This window comes from Podarcis melisellensis, assembly GCF_964234715.1.
Source record: "Podarcis melisellensis genome assembly, chromosome: 13".
NCBI lineage: Eukaryota > Metazoa > Chordata > Lepidosauria > Squamata > Lacertidae > Podarcis > Podarcis melisellensis.
The window spans coordinates 7,202,008-7,219,917 of NC_138545.1; the positions used below are offsets into that span (position 1 = coordinate 7,202,008).

The 17,910-nt window shown below is 51.9% G+C and overlaps 1 protein-coding gene across 2 annotated transcripts in view; it reads left to right on the forward strand.

The window, feature by feature from the left end:
- Window positions 1-9,470, forward strand: part of ACIN1 (apoptotic chromatin condensation inducer 1) — a 38,343-nt gene extending 28,873 nt beyond the window's left edge. Inside the window, exons 9-18 of one of the 2 annotated variants that reach the window (XM_081886690.1) lie at window positions 1,726-1,771; window positions 2,611-2,756; window positions 2,859-3,014; window positions 3,900-4,050; window positions 4,160-4,305; window positions 4,407-4,514; window positions 5,709-5,816; window positions 7,480-7,798; window positions 8,214-8,314; window positions 8,803-9,470. In XM_081886690.1, coding sequence (XP_081742816.1) covers window positions 1,726-1,771; window positions 2,611-2,756; window positions 2,859-3,014; window positions 3,900-4,050; window positions 4,160-4,305; window positions 4,407-4,514; window positions 5,709-5,816; window positions 7,480-7,798; window positions 8,214-8,314; window positions 8,803-9,096 — 1,575 coding nt within the window. In that variant the 3' untranslated portion in view covers window positions 9,097-9,470. Of the gene's footprint in view, window positions 1-1,725; window positions 1,772-2,610; window positions 2,757-2,858; window positions 3,015-3,899; window positions 4,051-4,159; window positions 4,306-4,406; window positions 4,515-5,708; window positions 5,817-7,479; window positions 7,839-7,912; window positions 8,096-8,213; window positions 8,315-8,802 lie in introns of those variants that run through there. The other variant, XM_081886691.1, reaches the window with a different exon arrangement.
- Window positions 9,471-17,910: the final 8,440 nt, after the last annotated feature.

Below are 17,910 nucleotides of genomic sequence, written 5' to 3' on the forward strand. Positions count from 1 at the left end.
AGGACTACAAGCATTGCAGGTACTGTGGTGGCTAAAATTCATTGCCAACACCTGGAATGTTCTTTGTCCTTTGTTCCAAAGCAGCAGCAGCAGTGGAAGCCTCTCTTATCCTGGACTTAACTTGGGCTGCCCATTTCGCCTTGCAGAAATAATGCCCATTGAAGTTGATCCTTTTTAGGATCTGCTTGTGCATATATTCCCTGCATTGCCCATTAATGTGGCACAACTGGCTTAAAAAGAAAAGGAAAGAAGAGCCATCCATTTCTCTTGAAGGCGGTGAGCAGCTAATCACAAGCCTGCCTTAAATTCTCACTGTAGCCTAGAAAAGAGTTAACAGCCCTTTGGGTTGTAGCATTCTGCGTGTGTGAAAATTTGGCAAGCTCTCAAGTACAGTAGGCCCTTCATTGGGCAGGATGGAAAGCTGAATAGCTTTGTGTTAACTTGTGAGCTTGCACATTTTCTCACCAGAAGGGGCATGGTTGAAAAGCAAAATAATAAAGGTTGCCAAGCCTTGTTCAGTAACTATCGTGTATTGATGCAAAAGCAGCTTCCCCTATCTGAACCATTCAAAATTAGAATAATGTCCCATCCAGATTCGTCCTAATAGTTAGGGATTCTTTGTACCTGTGTTCTAGTACAGTGGTACTTCGGTATAAGAACAGTCCTGTTAATGAACGCTGCGGAAAACAACCTCCGCAAAACCGGAAGTAGGTGTTCCGGTTAGCACACTTTGCCATGGAAGCCGAACACAGCTGTGGGAGGCCTCATTAGGGAAAGTTCGCACCTCCGTTCAAGAAAGCTTTGGTGTAAGAACAGACCTCTGGAATGGATTAAGTACGTAACCCGAGGTACCACTGTAATAGAATCCTTAGGCCTTGGATTAGAGTGTACGTTGTCTCAATGATACAGTTTTTTTAGTATTATCTGCCTGCTTTTCAATTAAAACTTACATAATGTCAGGAAAAAAATCATATAGATATATAGCCAGATAGCCAACCCACTACATTAAAACAACAAAAAAGCAGCAGTAAAATAACGCCAATCTTACACTTCTAAGATATTAAAATAGCAGACCAGACCAAATTTATAAAAGTCATATTGCATCTTCAGAACAAAGCTAGAAAGCTGAAGTTCTGGTGCTACCACCAAGAAGTCGCTGTCTCTCCTACCCACCCATCGGGACTAACCTACATTAGTTGAGCTTCCGGGGTTCGACTAGATGACCCCAGGGTTCCTTCTGTGATTCTAGGACAGAGAACGGGACCTCCAGTCGTGTTGAGTCCAAATAACACGTGTTGAGTCCAAATAACACGTTTTGAGTCCAAATAAACTTCTGAGAGGGAAAAGAGCTCCTGGTTTGTAATCTGCATCCTTTTGGCAGGGAAAGTATGTTTCCCACGGACAGGCTGTGCTTGCCATACAGCTACCAAGGGGGACAGAGTGAGGTGTAGGGGTTCTTCCGTCTCGACTTTATTCCTGAATCAGCAGAGGACCCTTGCCCAGCTCCCCAACTCCTCATCTGGGCCCCTGTTTCATTACTTATGCCCTCGTCTCTCCCCCCCCCCCTCCCCCAGGTGTGGCGGCCACTTTCCAAACCCCTGACGCTGACCTGACTACCCCCTCTATGCGGGGCTTTTTCTCTCTCTCTCTTTCTCTCTCCTTCCCCTTCCTCCCTTTTCTCTCTCTCTCTCTCTTTCCATTCCCCCCTTCCCTTTTCCTCTGCAGGGTTCAACTCAGCCCAAGGCCTTCAAGAGGAAGATATCTGTTGTCTGTAAGTAAAGGAGCCCTGGTCCAGCAACCACACAGGGCATCCAGACATGTTGGAGAAGGGTGGGGGTTATCCTGGGATCCCCCCCTGCCGACACTCCAGTGCAGTTCTGAGGGAAGGGAAACCAGGAGCAATGAGCAGCCTTTGCTGCCTTTTCTGGGGTCACTGTGGATGGGTTTAGCCAGGAGAAAATCTGGAGAGGCATAATTCAGGCACAGCAGGTCGGCCTTTACCCAGGTTCTTGGTCTTAGCGAGGCCAGAGGGAATTTTCCCTTGCTGTTTAGGAAGAAACAGGTCTGCGTGTCTTTCTCCCCCCTGGCCCAATTTTCTCCCACTTTCCAAAGAGAAGACCCAAGCTTCTGGTCCTCATGGTAGATGGCCACACCTGGGCTGAGTATGTGCGGTTCTTGGGGAGGTCTGCCTCCCTTGGAACTCAAGAAAGCAGATCTCTTTCTCTTTTTAGTGCAATATTAAGGATCGGTTGGCTGGTCACTCTTATTAAGTTAATTTTTACAGGGTTTTAAACATTTACAAAGCTCCCTATCCTTCCCCTCCCCTGTCATCACTGCGTGGCTTAGGCCGGACTTTGGAATGAAGGGAGGGGAGCTGGCCATATCTTCCCTAACTCCGAGCATGTGCAGAGTGCATTCCTGCCCAAGCCACAGAAGCATTAGCCCTTGCAGCTGTCCCGAGAGATGAACCCCTTGAGAGATGAACCTGAGGGCGGCAGGGGAGGGAGGTACCCTCTCTGCCTCTGAGGTACCATTTCACTGAAAAACAGAGCAGGCTGCGTCCCTGCGAGGGGAGGGGTCTTAGCCTTGGGTCTGCCCTCTTGATTTCAGCGTCATCGGTGGCCAAGGGCACAGCGGCAGCGACAAACAGTGACACAGAGGGAAGCCAGCCGGGAGGCCGGAAGCGGCGCTGGGGGGCCAGCACGGCCGCCACGCAGAAGAAACCTTCCATCAGCATCACCACAGAGTCCCTCAAGGTACCCTGGGCTCACGGCTGCTCATTTTAGGCTCGGCGCAGCTCCTTTAATCCTGGCCTGACGCACCCCTCTCCCTTGGTCCTGTCCCCCCCCCCCCAACAGAGCCTGATCCCTGAGATCAAGCCCCCGACGGGAGGGCAGGAGGCAGTGGTGGACCTGCACGCCGACGACTCGCGCATCTCCGAAGATGAGGCCGAGCGGCACCCGGAAGAGCCCCCCCACGAGAAAGCCCTCAAGATCTGCCGCACCGTCACACAGGTTTGTCCATCTCCGGTGGGCTCTGGGTGGGCGTTTTGGCTCAGAAGCAGCTGCGGGAATGTGGGCCGGAGCATCTTCTGGGTGGAACTGCAAGGGAGACCTCTGGGGCCTCCGCCTCCAGGCCACCGTAGGCCAGGCAACCTCTGCATTGTCTTGCCTGCTGAAGGTAGCCGCTGAGCTGCCTGCCTAATTGGCACAAGGGGTAGAACAATGTCCCCTTGAAAATGCATGTTATTATTTTTTAATTAATTTATAAAACACATACATAAACATTTACACAATACACTACCTAATTTTTCATAACATAAAACGTACCTGCGTTACCCTATAAAATACCAATCTATATTACACCCATCAACATACCTACCCACTTACCACATACGGACACCCACCAAGTGACTTGACTTCCAGCCATTCTTGTTGTGCTACTTTATAGCGTAGCAAGAAAAATAAAGTAGTGAAAATGCATATTTTTAAGACAACTGGGTTTTTCTTTTCTTTCTTTTTTGTGCTTCACATCAGTGCTTTTTTAAATGCTGTAATTCATATTTTTCATAGTATAAGCAAGTAAGCACTACCTGGGAAAAGCTAAACCAAAGGGAGGTATACAGAGATAACCAACAGAGTCTCTCTTTCAATAGATCCATTTCCGTCAGTTGAGAACGAGCCGTGAGGTGTAGGCAGCCTTGGAGTCTCGCCCGAGGTGTTTACATATGAGATGAAGCTGAGCCAAGTCACTCTTTAGGCCCATTGCCCTGGCTATGCCCGTCCGCATGTTTTTCTGGCAACCCCATTGGGCACATTGCATGTGCCGCTGCTGCTTCTGGTGGAAGCCCTCTCTTGTCTCTCCTGAAAAACACAGCTTGTTTTTTCTCTCTCCCCCAGGTGGTGCCGGCTGAAGGCCAGGAGAACGGCCAAGGAGAGGAGGAGGAAGAGGAGGAAAAGGCGCACGAGGAAGAGCCGCCCGAGGCCCCTCCCGCCGTCGCCGTAGAGGCAGTCGTGCTGCCGCCACCCGTGGAGCACGAAGTGAAGAAAGGTGCGGGACAAGGGACAAGGGGAGGCTGCAGGGGCGGAATGGCAAGCGGGGGCTGGAAAGTTGAGTTCTTGCTTCTTGAGCCCCAACTTCCCTTCGTCCCGCCCCTTAGTTACGCTGAGCGACACTCTGACGCGGCGCTCCATCAGCCAGCAGCGCTCCGGCGTCTCCATCACCATCGACGACCCTGTCCGCACAGCCCAGGTGCCCTCTCCGCCCCGCGGCAAGGTCAGCAGCATCGTCCACATCTGCAACCTGGTGAGTATGTGACCAGGGTGGGGAGGGGAGGGCAGCCCTCCAGCAGCTACTGATAAAAAGCCAGACCTGCCTTAACACCCCGGTGGCCTCCTTTTGTGCAGGTGAGGCCCTTCACTCTCGGGCAGCTGAAGGAGCTGCTGGGCCGGACAGGCACCCTTGTGGAGGAAGCCTTCTGGATCGACAAGATCAAGTCCCACTGCTACGTCACGGTGAGTTTTCCTCCCTGTCTCCCCCAGCTTGGAGGAGCAAATCCTTGTTTCCTGCAACGGATTGGCGGATGGCCCGGAAACGTTTGCGACAGAGCCAAGGGCCACATTCCCTTCTGGGGAGCCTTCCGGGGGCAAAGGTGGGCAGGGCAACCAAGGCCATCTTTGTCCTTTATACAGTGGGCTTAGGGACGCGGGTGGCGCTGTGGGTTAAACCACAGAGCCTAGGGCTTGCCGATCAGAAGGTCGTGGTTCAAATCCCTGCGACGGGGTGAGCTCCCGTTGCTCGGTCCCAGCTCCTGCCAACCTAGCAGTTCAAAAGCACGTCAAAGTGCAAGTAGATAAATAGGTACTGCTCCGGCGGGAAGGTAAACGGCGTTTCCGTGTGCTGCTCTGGTTTGCCAGAAGCGGCTTAGTCATGCTGGCCACATGACCCGGAAGCTGTACGCCAGCTCACTTGGCCAATAAAGCGAGATGAGCGCCACAACCCAAGAGTCGGTCATGACTGGACATAATGGTCAGGGGTCCCTTTACCCTACAGTGGGTTTGCCTCTCCACGCACTTGCAGGCCCCTCTCTGTCTTCCATCCAGGCAAGTAGGGGGCATTTGTGACACATTCCAGCCAGGCAAAGCACTCTTGGAGGGGCCAAGTGAGGCCAGCCGTGGGGTATGGCTTGGGGAGAGTTCTGAGAGCCAGGCATATTATGGAGGGCCGCATTTGGACCCCAGGCCTGCAGTTCCCCACTCCTGCTCCTAGAGGTTCTGCCCTCCCGGACTGTTTTCACCGAAGTTCAGTTCCTTGTTATTTTGAATGTCTTTGATTGTTAATTTTTCTCACTGATAACTTCATCAAGCAATCAAGCGGTGTATAAGTTTTGTACACAGAATAAAGCCAGGATTAGAGCACTTTTTCCCATCAGGGAAATCCTGTTCACTCTTTCTCCAGGAAAGGGTAGTAGCAGCCTTGAAGGTGAAAGACTTCCTTTTTGAAGAACTAAAACATAAATTTGAGAGAGAGCCATATGCAAGACTGGAGTGTAATGCAACAGCCACCTGCGAACCTCGTCGACCGAACATTTTATTGGACTTGTGCTCACTTAGTGACAATCCCCTGCTCTAAAGCATGAAAGGAAACCAAACTCAGCCTTTTTTTAAAAAAAATTCTTCCTGCCTTTTCACCTCCCTTTTTCTTTTCAGTATTCAACAGTGGAAGAAGCAGTAGCAACTCGCAACGCCCTCCATGGCGTCAAGTGGCCACAATCAAATCCCAAATTTTTATCGGCAGACTTTGCAGAGCAAGATGAGGTATGAACTGTGAGAGATAAGGCAGAATAGAGGGTGGGATTTGTTGCTCTCCGTCCCCTCGATGTCTCAGGAGAGGCCGTATGCAGTAAACTGGGAAGATGGGGAGAAGGAGCTCCATTTCCCAAAAAAAGTCTTTCAGTTTACCTCCCCTTCTGAGAGATACACTGCTGGGCCGGGGCACTTGGAGCCGTCCAGAAAAGAGCGTTGCTGGATCAGTCCAGCAGCTTTTGAGTCAGCATCCTGGTCTTGCTTTGGCCGACCAGATGCCCTCTGGGAAGCCCAGGAGCAGGACCTGAGCACAGCAGCGCTCTCCACCTCCTGTGGTTTCCAGCAACTGGTACTCACAAGCATTCCTACCTTCAACTGCGAGGGGCAGAACAGAGCCATCACGGCAAGTAGCCACTGATAGCCTTTTCCCCCATGAATGGGACCCATTCTCTTGTGAAGCCCATCCAAGTTGGTGCCCATCACAGTCTCCTGGGCATGCGGGCGCCACAGTTCAGGAAGAAGTACTTTCTTCTGAACCCTTCAACTTCATTGGAAGCCCATGACTTCTAGTGTTATGAGAGAAAGGGGAAAACTTTTCCCTACCCCCTTTCTCTACGCCACACATCATTTTAGAATCTTCTATCCTATTGCTTCGTCCTCGCCTTTTCTTTAAACCCCAAACCCCTAAACGCTGTGAACTTTCTTCATCCCCTCGATTGTTTTACTTGCCCTTCTCCAAATCTTTTCCAATTTTGCAATATCCTTTTTGAAGTGAGTGTTTGGACTTGTGGTCCAGCAGGGTCTGGAGAGGCGAAAAGCTCCTAAAAGTAGAACGCAGGAGGAGTGTAGCATCTTAAGAGGTCGGGGCTTCTTGTGGAGACAAAACTGAACCGAAGCAGAACTCTTAAAAAACCTGTTGGAGAATTCAGACTGGATGGAACAGAAATGAATGTCTTGCTTCAAGACATTTCGCTGTGAAACTCATTGATGTTGAAGGTTGTGGTGGCGGCCAGTGGGGGTTTTAGAGGATGGGGCGAATGTATGGAGGTTTAAGTCTGCCCAGGGATAATAGGCCTGTTGACGTGGAGTGGAAATTGAGGGTAAAGGCCTGCAATTTGCTAGACGGACATTGCCTGGCCTAGTGGGCGCATTTCTCAGAGCAGGACTGCTCTATAGGGGCAGTTTATCTTTCTATTTCCATTTGTTTCTTGCCCTTTGGCTCACAAGGAGCCTCCATGGCATATCTGAAGAGGCTGGTTGCTGGATCTGCCCAAAGGCCCATATAGTCCGGTGTCCTGTTCTCAAGGTTGCCAAGCAGCTGCCCCAATGGGAACCTAAGTGCAACAGCCCTTCCGTTTACGTTCCCCAGTATAATGCCTCTGACAGTGGGTGAATATCTTTATCCTCTGCTGCTGGCCTTACCCTCCACAAATTTGTCTTAATTCTCTCTGAAAGCCACCCAGATCTGTGGCCATCACTGCCTCCCATGGATCAAATTACTGTGCACTGACTAAAGAAGTCCTTTCCCTGGCCTGTCTTGAATCTTCCGACACAAAACTGCTAAGTGAAACATAATGGAATAAGTTGGGAAATGCTTCTTGTATGGTCGGAGGGCTGGGCGTTTTAAGGAAAGCAGCCATGTGTGTCTGATCTTCCTCCTCCTCCTTCTCCCCAGCTGGATTTCCACCGGGGTCTGCTGGCCGAGCGTCCCGCAGAAGCCAAGGCGGACGAGGCTCTCTCTCTCCCCGGGGTGGGCCTGGGCATGCGGGGGGAGCGCGAGATGTCGCGGCGCTCGGAGGCACGAGAGCGGGAGGCGGTGGTCCGGGAGCAGTGGGCCGAGAGGGAGAGAGAGATGGAGCGCCGGGAGAGGACGAGGGCCGAGCGGGAGTGGGACCGGGACAAGGTGCGTGAGGGGCCCCGCTCTCGGTCCCGATCCCGGGAGAGACGCCGCAAGGAGCGCCCCAAGTCTAAGGAGAAGAAAGCCGAGAAGAAGGGTGAGTTATATGGGCCCACTGTGTGTGTGTGTGTGTGTGTGTGTGTGTGTGTGTGTAAATTCTTCCTTCCGTGATGGATCCAGGGCTGTGTGGGAAGGTGCAGGCAGAACACAGCCCCTTCCTTCCAACTCCACGATGCTGTGATTCAGCCTTCCCTCTGGCAATATCAGGCTGACACATGAGTGTGACCGTGTGAATTTTTGAAATCTCTGCCTCGCCTTTCGGCAGTCACCATTTTGAGTGGCTGAGAGCATCTGGTTGGGCCGAGGTCTTTAGGAAGCCGAGGGAAGAAGGTCTGGGAAGCCTCCTCTGGCGTGCAAAGTATTTGATCAATAACAACAACTGTAAGAATAAAAGTGTGAGGCTGCCTTCGCCCCTCTGAGGTCTCTGCTTCCTCCTCTCTCTCTGCCAACAGAAAAGACCCAGGAAGAGCCCCCCGCTAAACTGCTGGACGACCTTTTCCGCAAAACCAAGGCGGCACCCTGCATTTACTGGCTTCCTTTGACAGACACCCAGGTAAGAGACACTGTCCTTCAGGAACACCTGGGAAAGACAGTAATATCATTTGGTGCTGTCTGGACTGGCAGGGAGATGGGCTGGCTTGCCCTGTCGGGTTATCCTTATTTATTATTAAGGGTGAACAAGCCGGTCAAAATCTGCCCTTGCGCTCAGATCCTTTGGGACACCGGGTCAAATGGACAGCGGGAGGGTGCATACATTTCCACCTTCTCTGTGACCCAGAGGACTAGAAACTTATATTTCTAAAGAGGAAGAGATTCCCAGGACACAGGCCAAGCAGATATTTTATGCATCCTTTGTTTTTTTGCCCAACTTCTGCTAGCCGTCGTAAAGAGCAAAGAGCCATGCTGCCTTTTCTGAAGGAAAGCTTGGTGATGAAGTGCATTATTGAGTCTGCCCGGCTCCGGGTACACTGGGGCTCCGCCCTCCTGGTCCATGGGGCTATTTTCAACCCCCCTTTTCTTGCCCATTGTCTTCCCCTCCAGTACGTTCAGAAGCAAGCCGAGCGGGCGGCCAGGGCCCGGGAGCGAGAGCGCCGGCGCAAGGAGCAGGAGGCGGAGGAGGCCCGCCAGCGGGAGCGCAGCCGCCAAGCCGAGCGGGAGAAGAGGCGGGAGCACAGCCGGGAGCGCGAACGGGAGCGCCCCAACGCCACAGGAGGCGGGGCCAGCCGGGGGGGCGAGCGGAGTGGCCGGGACCGCGAGCGGCGCGAGGCAAAGGCCCGTCATAGTCGGAGCCGGAGTCGCAGCACGCCTGTACAGGACAGAGGGGGGCGCCGCTGACCTATTCCAACTTCTTTACTTTGACCTTCTGCGGGGAGGGAGGGGGAGCGGTGGCGGCACTTCCTTCCCCTACCCCAAATCTAGCCCTGGTTTTTTGGGAGAGGACTGGGACAGCCAGGGATTGGGCTCCCCCTTTTCCAGCAGCTCTTGCGAGGAGGGAGGGGCGTGCTCGGCGGATGTCATGGCTGCGGCAGGCAGGAGGGGCCTTCCTCCTCGGAAAGTGGGGCGGTTTTTATCCCCAGCCCTCCCGCTCCCCTCTTCTCCGGGGCCAGTTCCCTCCCCATTCATTTGTATTTTATTTTGGGAAAATCTTTTTTTTTTATTCTGATGAATACAGGAAAAGAGAACATAATAAAGAGATGGCGTTAGTTTTATACCCGCTGTGCGTCTTTCTTGTCGGCTTGGGGAGTCGAGTTCCAGAACCTGCTCAGAGCAGGGTGCTTCTTAGCTGCCGACGCACCTGTGCAAAACACACACACACACACACACACACACACACACACACACCCCTTGCTAGCAGAACACCAACAGAGCTCGGCGATTCCAGCCTCTTGTGCTAAAATAGGAAAGGGCAATTTCAGAAACGGGGGGGTCAAACATCTTTTTCCCCCTCCTGGGACTACACTGCTCCCTCCTGGGGCCACGTGTCTTCCGCCTGCGCAGCCGTTAGGCAGCAGATGGTGTCTGAGAACAGAAGGCAGAGGCGCCACCACTCCTCCCAGTACCCAGGTGGGCTTCACTGGTGCCTTTGAACTGTCAAGAAGCCTTGCTGGTCTCCGAACGGCTTGAGCAAGGCCCAATAAGTGACCGCAAGCAGTCAGGAGACACTTGGATCCACCCAAAAAGAAACCCAAAGATGAGAACCCAAGTTCTTTGTTTGCTTGGATTGATTTTGGAAGTGCCTCACAAAATCTTAGGGGAAGCAAGTTCCCTCTAAGCTTACACAATGCATGCAAATACAATAAAACTGCACATTTCAAGTTGTGTTAACCAGCTGTCCGTGGTCCTCATCTTGGGTGTTTGGGTACGTAAAGCTCCAACAAGAGAGACCTTAGTAGAGTGCAAAAATGGGAGGCAAAAGTCAATGGCTAGAACTCCCATATGCAGCATGGGAAGGGACTACAGGGGGCATCTAGCCTGACCCCATTTTGGCCGGCAGTCTTTTTGCTCCTCTCTTGGAATTGAATTTAAAAACAAGTTCCAGAAATGGGATGAGACGTGTTGCGAAAGATAAACTATCCCAAAAGCCTTATGTTATGAAAAGTAGTTTTGCAAGGGTTCCCTTCTGCCTTGTGGAGAACTTTGTTAGATGCTTGCGATTTTAACCTGTCTGAAGAATTGCACAGTCCTGGACGTCCCTGCTCCTCATTTTTCCCCAAATCAACACTGAGGCAAGTTAGACTTCAAAGAGACTAGTCCAAAATGTTATCTCATGAGCTTCATAAGCCCAAGTTGGGTATCGGAAGCTCCTCCACACTTTTGGACTAGATTACCCTCAACTACAGTTCTATGAATTTGTCTGTGGGGCAGGGGTGGGCAAGGTTTACCACGCCTGGGCCAGTTCACTCCAGCAGAGATCCCTTCATGGGCCGGATTGCACGTGCGCCTGCAATTTCCGGTGTCTGCATCTGCGCAGACGCGATTTCCAGCACCGTGGAAGTGAGTCCCTGTGCCGCACCGCGCCAGTTTAGCGCAGCGGGTGGGTACTTGCTGAGTGGGTGGCTCGGCTCGGGGGCCAGTTTAACTACCCCCGTGGGCTGCTTGTGGCCCATGGGCCTTAGGTTGCCTACCCCTGGTCTGGGATATAAAGGCCTAAAAAGGATTTGTTAGGCATGCAATTCCCTTCCTGGCTGATAGGTGGCAGCAGTGTTCCACAGCTAATTACTTAGATGGGGAAAAGGGAGAATGCAAGGAACCTCTGAAAATGAGCTGCGCTTCCGGCAGTACAAAAACCAGAGGTGAGTTTCTATGCCTGGAAGAAACACTGTGAAGTTTTAAAAGGCTTTTTGCAGCAGTTCCTTTCGTTTAGCCGCCCCTCTGCCTTTTTCATCCTGCTTGAACCAGAATTGTAGAATTGCAAGGGGACCCGAGGGTCATCTAGCTGAACCCCCTGCAATGCAGGCATCTCGGCTACATCATACGTGGCAGAATAGAATTTTCCCTTTCACATTTTGGTGCACCTCCAGGGATGCTGCGGAAGATGCTTCCAGAATGCAGCAAAAGGGCCATACATCCCATAGCAGTAGGACATCTGCTCTGAGTGCAGAATGCTTCTGATTTCAGTCCCTGATGGCATCTTCAGGTAGGGCTGGGAATATCTTATCTAAAATCCTGAAGAGCATGTCCATCACTCTACGGTCCCAGGGTGTGTTGGAACAATCAAAACACAATAATGCAAACAGTTTATAACTTAACAATCACAGACACTGAATCCTAAAAATGTACACCTCGAAGTGTGCAAATGACAGAACAGAGATGCATCTTCACAGCGTCCTGTGGGGAGGGGGTTCCACAGCTTGGGGGCTGCTGCAGAGAATAGCCTCTCCTGGGATGCCACCCCTGAACTTCTGGGCATGGCGAAACAACAGGGCCCCCACTGCCCTGTGGGGGTAGGGAAGGAGGTGGTCTTTCAGGTATTGGGGGGGCTTGAATTGGGCCTGGAAATGAATGGGTGGCAAGTGTGCTGGATGAATGGTAGGCTCAAAGAATTCTAGAGCTGGAAGGGACCCTGACGGTCATCCAGACCAACCCCCTGCAATGCAGAAATCTTTTGCCCAACATAACACTCAAACCTGCGACCCTGAGATTTAAGAGTGGCACAAACCAGCTTCCTATGTACAGTGGTACCTCTGGTTAAGAACTTAATTCGTTCTGGAGGTCTGTTCTTAACCTGAAACTGTTCTTAACCTGAGGTTCCACTTCAGCTAAAGGGGCCTCCCGCTGCCGCCACGCGATTTCTGTCCTCATCCTGAGGTAAAGTTCTTAACCCGAGGTACTATTTCTGGGTTAGCGGAGTCTGTAACCTAAAGCGTATGTAACCTGAGGTACCACTGTACCCGGCTGAGCCTGTTCTCGCCTCTCTCCCCCATTTCCTCCACCTGTTTGCAGCAGGTGAGTATGTGCTCTGCTTGTGGCGATGTTCAGTGCGCCAAAACTCAGCCCTTTTGACAAGGCGGGGGGGGGGGCGGGCGGACGGCTTACAGATAGGTGGTGCCCTTTCTACGTGCTTCTTTGCCAGGTGACTAGCAGCAGTCCTGTCTTGGTGGAAAGTTGGGCGCAGTTGAGCTTCTGTGCGTGTCTGTGGGGTAGGCGAAGTGTGTGTGTGTGTGTGTGTGTGGAAACTGGGTGGGTAGAGAGGCGAGGGCTTTAGACCTTGCAGATGATTAAAGCTTTGCACACATTCCCACACCCACACGGCCGCCACCACCGTTCCTGCCTCGTTCTCCATAGCAGATTGCTTGATCCACCAGATTTCCTCTTTCGATCCTCCTAACTCCGGCTCAAGCTGGGGAGGATTACATCACCTAACGGGATTTGGGGGTGGGGGTGGCCGGCGTAGAGAGGCCTAGCTAGAGAAGGAGCTAATCCCCACCCGGGGACCCTCTGCTGTTTCCCCTAGGTGCCGGTCGCAGTGGGTCCCCTGCAAATTCTCCATTAAGAGCGCACAGGGGGATACTCAGCCAACTTATGGGCTGCGGAGGAGCTTTGAAGATTTCTGCCGTCCCTCGTGTATGTACGCTACTGCGGTCGCGATAACCTTTATTTTCTGCCTCTCTGCCAGCCAGCCCCACTGCCGAAGCCTCCAAGACACACTGTGAGTGTAAGAGATCGAATTAAAAGCACAAATTTTGTCACAGAAAAGCCCGCCAATCCAGAATTTCCCCCATTCTCTGCCAGTGGTGGTCTCTGGACTTCTTATTCTTTGGCGATCACTCATAGCCAAGTAAGATTGTCTTCCATAAACACGGTTTTAACAATGAGTCCATAAGTGACTGTGGAGGCCAATTCTGGATCCACACGTCCTTCTACAGTGAGGACATTGGTTTCCGGGCGGGAGTTGATCATGGTGTGGATTTGCCAAGCGTGCCTTCCTCTTAGCACGTTTCTCCCTTGCATCCTGAGTTCGAGTGTCTTCAAAGCCCATGACACCTTTGGTAAAGGCTGTTCTCCAACTGGAGCGCTCACAGGCCAATGTTTCCCAGCTGTCAGTGTTTATACCACATTTTTTTAGATTCGCCTTGAGACAGTCTTTAAACCTCTTTTGTTGACCACCAGCATTACACTTTCCAGTTTTAAGTTCGGAATAGAGTAGCTGCTTTGAAAGACGATAATCAGGCATCCGCACAACATGACCAGTCCAGTGAAGTTGATGTTGAAGAATCATTGCTTCAACACTGGTGATCTTTGCTTCTTCCAGTACAATGATATTAGTTTGCCTGTCTTCCCAAGTGATGTGTAAAATTTTTCAGAGACACCATTGATGGAATCTTTCAAGGAGTTGGAGATGGCATTTAGAAGTGGTCCACATTTCACAAGCATATAGTAAGGTTGGTAGTACAATAGCTTTGTAAACAAGCATTTTGGTTTCCCTGCGAATGTCCTGGTCCTCAAACACTCTGCACTTCAAGTGAGAGAAAGCCGCACTTGCAGAGCTCACTTCCTGCTGTTTATCCACAGTAGATTATATTCACAGATATGTTGCACCTGAACATGGAGGTTCTAATGGGATATTGATGTTAACAGGCCACAAACTGATCCCACCTTGTATTTAAATTCGTTGATGCTGGCAGCCACAATCATATATTTCGATAGGGCCAGAAGTGATCACGGTAGCCTCTCCTTGTTATCCATTATATACCCCCTAATTTATTTATTATATTTCGTAGCTTGCCCACAGGCCTGTGTGGATTGCTTGGCCTTCTGCAAAACGCAAGCACCGAAATTGGTACAAGAAGCAGAATCCAGCCATGGGAACCATAGCTTTTGTTTTACATAAGGTTCTAGCCCTCATGGTGGCAGAGTTAAACATGAGTCGAGGTGACAAAAAAACAATGAAAGGAAGGAATGCAGGAGCAGATCCGAGCAAAGGTTTAAGAGTTTTAGGGTGGCAAATTCAGATATTTTTAGCCTGCATTTTCTCCTCTGTCCCAGGAGCCTTGTAACTATAAAAAAACACCTCCATAAAGCAAACTAACGGTATAAAAATACTATTACAAATCAATAAACGTCTTGTTAAAAAACAGCTTATACAACACTTCAGCTCAGGCTAGGCTGCCTATTTGTTTCTGCTTCTGTTTTTCTGCTGTTCTCCACACAGCGGAAACTTGTGCTGAGTGGGGCCTGTCCACTTTCTGAGTCCTCTAAGTCCTTGGGAGGCAACTGCCTCGGTGCGCATCGCGAGGCCACGGGGATTGGATGTGATAGCTGCCCTAGCCAGGGTTGGGGGTCAGGGCTTTGCTATGGGGCAAGCGGAGGCGGAGAGAGACTCCCTCATGATCCTGCCTCAGCGGAGGGGTGTGGGAACGGTTAGGTGTTGAGTGACAGCCAGCGATGGATGTGGGGGGAAGATTCCTCTTTTCCCACGCGATTCCCCCGGGTCCTCTTTCTCCTCGCGGGTCTATTTTTATCTCTCCTCTGCTATCGCCTTTCTCCTTCACCTCTTTCTCTGGTTGTGCTGTTGTGCGTTGCGAGGCGGCTCTCGGCTCAGAGGAAGCCAGGATTGGCTCTGCTCAAAAAATCCCCGTCTTGCATCTCGGTCAGATCTTTGACTCCTGACCCCGTGGCCACTTCCAAGAACGTGCATGTCCACCCTTTCCTTGACCCCTTCCCCAGTTGCCAGCCTATGCCAGAGCCTAGATCCCCTGCCCCACCCATGGCCCCCTTTATATGGGAAACTGGACTAGTCATATCTACCAAAACTGCCCTTTGACCTTTCCTGGCTTCGGCCTAACCTATAGACACTGACCCCCTACCATGATCCACTCTCACCACCTAAACACCCCTGGAAAGACCCACACCCAAAATTCGCCTTTCTGCTCTGACCAGTGCAACTCCTCAAACTTGTCCCCGCCCCTCCATATAAGTCGCTCACCAGCCCCACACTTCGGGGGGGGGGGGTGATGGCTTTTAGCCCCAGCCTGGTGTGCTGACAATGGTTTTTAAAAGTCTTCTCCCTTTTTTAACTTCAGGGCTTTTGCTTAATATATTAAAATCTCTCTCTCTCTCTCTCTCTCACACACACACACCCTTCCTCTTAGTCCACTTATGGGGAAGTAGAGCTTGACCACAAGACCCCCACAAAAAAACTGTGGTGAGGAAGGAACCGAAATGACCCCCATTTTTCCCAGACTGCAAACACTGGCAGGAAATGGGTTGATTCAGCTCTGAACACACACACCTCAAATGGATTTGCCCTCTCCAAATATTTGGGGTTTGCCCCCCTTTCCCCCCATTCCTCAGTCCACACCGCCCCCTTCCAGAAGTCTCTTCCTCAGCCTTCCTCAACAGCAGAGAGCCCAGTTTCCCCCGCCGGGTTAATTACGCTATTTAAATTCCCTCAAATAATCGCAGCCAGTTAATTAAACCTCAATCGATCGTTAAAAGCAGACCAATAATGAATACGCCAGCAGCCTCGCTGGGCCTCCATGAGCGTGACTCGCAGCGCCCCCCAGCCCCCATCCCACTCCCTGCCATTGTGGCCCCCCAAATCACTGACGCCTTTCAAGCCTGGGCCACGCAGCACCCCAAAATTCAAGCCCCCCCGATCCCAAGGACATCCCTCAAGCCCCATCTCTGCACCACAAACCCCAATCCTGACCCACAAATAGCCCAATCTTCCACCTCAACCACCCTGCACACCCCGAGTCTCCCTGCTTCCCCCACTTTTGTTGGGGCCCCCAATTCCCTCATTCCTTCTTCTGAGCTGTGTTGATTTTTGACCGGCAGCATTCTCACGCCGATCCCGTTCTCTGATTCCCCCTCTTCTGGATTTGGGCAGAGGGGGGTGGCAGTGGCAAGGGACCCCCCTCTTTCGTTCTGCCTGGCAGTCCGCGGGAGCGCAAGCCCCACTATCAATTTTTTAAAATGAACCCTCATTAGGAATTCACAAAGTTTCCTTCTCGTGAATAATTCAGGGAACAAGAGAATGGGTTGAGGAAGTGGGGGCAGAAATGTGGGGTGGGGAGGTTTCTGGGAGCCCCGCTTTCCAAGATCCTGGCTGCAGGAGAGGGTGGGGGTCGGGTGGGGTGTTCACAAGCATCACGGGTGCCCACCCCCTTCCCAACTCCCCGCCATTTTTCCTTGGCTCCCGCTCCCTCCCAAATAGGCCAAATTTCTGCCTCCCTCACCTCTCCCAGTCCCTTAAAATATTCAAGAGCTCATTAAAATGCAATTGCAGCCAAACAATTCATTTCGGGTGGGGTGGGGGGGTTCGCACGCAGCAGGTGGGGTATTCTGGCTGAGGGAAGAGGCTGGGGGCAGAGCTGGGAGGCAGAGCTGAAAGACTTGGGAGCAGGGCTCGAGTTCAAGACACCTTGTCCTGCATTTGATAGATCTCCAAAGAGGTGCTGGGGCTTAACGCCACCTGGGGAGGGGGGGGGTCTTCCGTTTTGCCACGGAAGCCCCCTCTCCGCTTACCTCTCCACATGTTATGTCTGGGGGTTGTTACCTAGTGAGGAAGGCCGAGCACACTCTGCACACGATAAGGGGCACTCTTGTCTGGCTTGTTCCCATTTTCCCGGATGTTGAAAACCGATTCTGGGGCTAAGCCTGGCTCTAGAGAAGCACACGTTGGAGGTCTGTGGTGTCAAGTCAGGGGTGGCACCCCAGTTTGCCAAAATGGGGGGTGACATGGGATTTTGAGCTGGTTTTGAGTATAGATGCTGGTTGTGGCAGTGGCGTAGCGTGGGTTGTCAGCACCCGGGGCAAGGCAAGTAATTTGCGCCCCCTAACCCATGGATTTGCGCCCCCTAACCCTAACCCCCAGATGTAGCGCCCGGTGCGGCCGGCCACCCCTGCACCCCCCACGCTACGCCACTGAGTTGTGGGGGGCTCAGCAGGCATTGGGGGGCAGTTTTAGGGCATAATTGAAAAATGTATTGTAAAGAATGCTGGATTAAGTCCCAAATGATGGGTCTGGACTAAGGTTAGGTTAATTGATGTGGGGATTAGCGGTCTCCGTGGGTCAGAAGTAGAGGCAAACCTAGTCCTGTAGAGTGAGATACTGGGGTGGGGGGGCAAGGTTGAAGGTTGGATATAAACTATGGACCAGGCACTCTGTGTGGGGGGCTATTTGGGGGGGTCTGAGAGTCAATTGGGGGGCAGCAGAGTTTAAGAGTGGGGTGGAGGGTAGCAAGAATTGACAAGTAGCAGGTGGGGGAATGAAATAAATAATTAGATTTGTGCCGGGACAGGAAAGGAGATTTTGGGGGGGGGGAGTAGAGTGGAAGGATACCAGCAATTCTGAGGAGGGGTCTTCAAGTCAGGACTGAGGACCCCCAATTCTTGTGTGGGGGGAGACACCTTTTAGACCAGGAGGGAGGACACTATTGGGGTGGGGGGTTGAAGAGAGTTCAGAAAATTGGGGTGGGGGGAGTCTTAGTCGAAGGCTTCTAGGGGTCCAGGGCTGGGACAGTGGCACGGCTGTCGGGGGTTTCTGTGGGTCAGGGTTTGGGGGCAGACATTGTCGCAGTGCCAGGCAGAGGGGGGTCGCGCTTTTCAGTTGTTTTTTTCGGGGGGGGGCTCTTATCTCTTCCTCTCCATTATTTCTCTCCCTCTGCTCAGACCACCCTGGCGGGAGGGGGGAGCGTGAGTAGT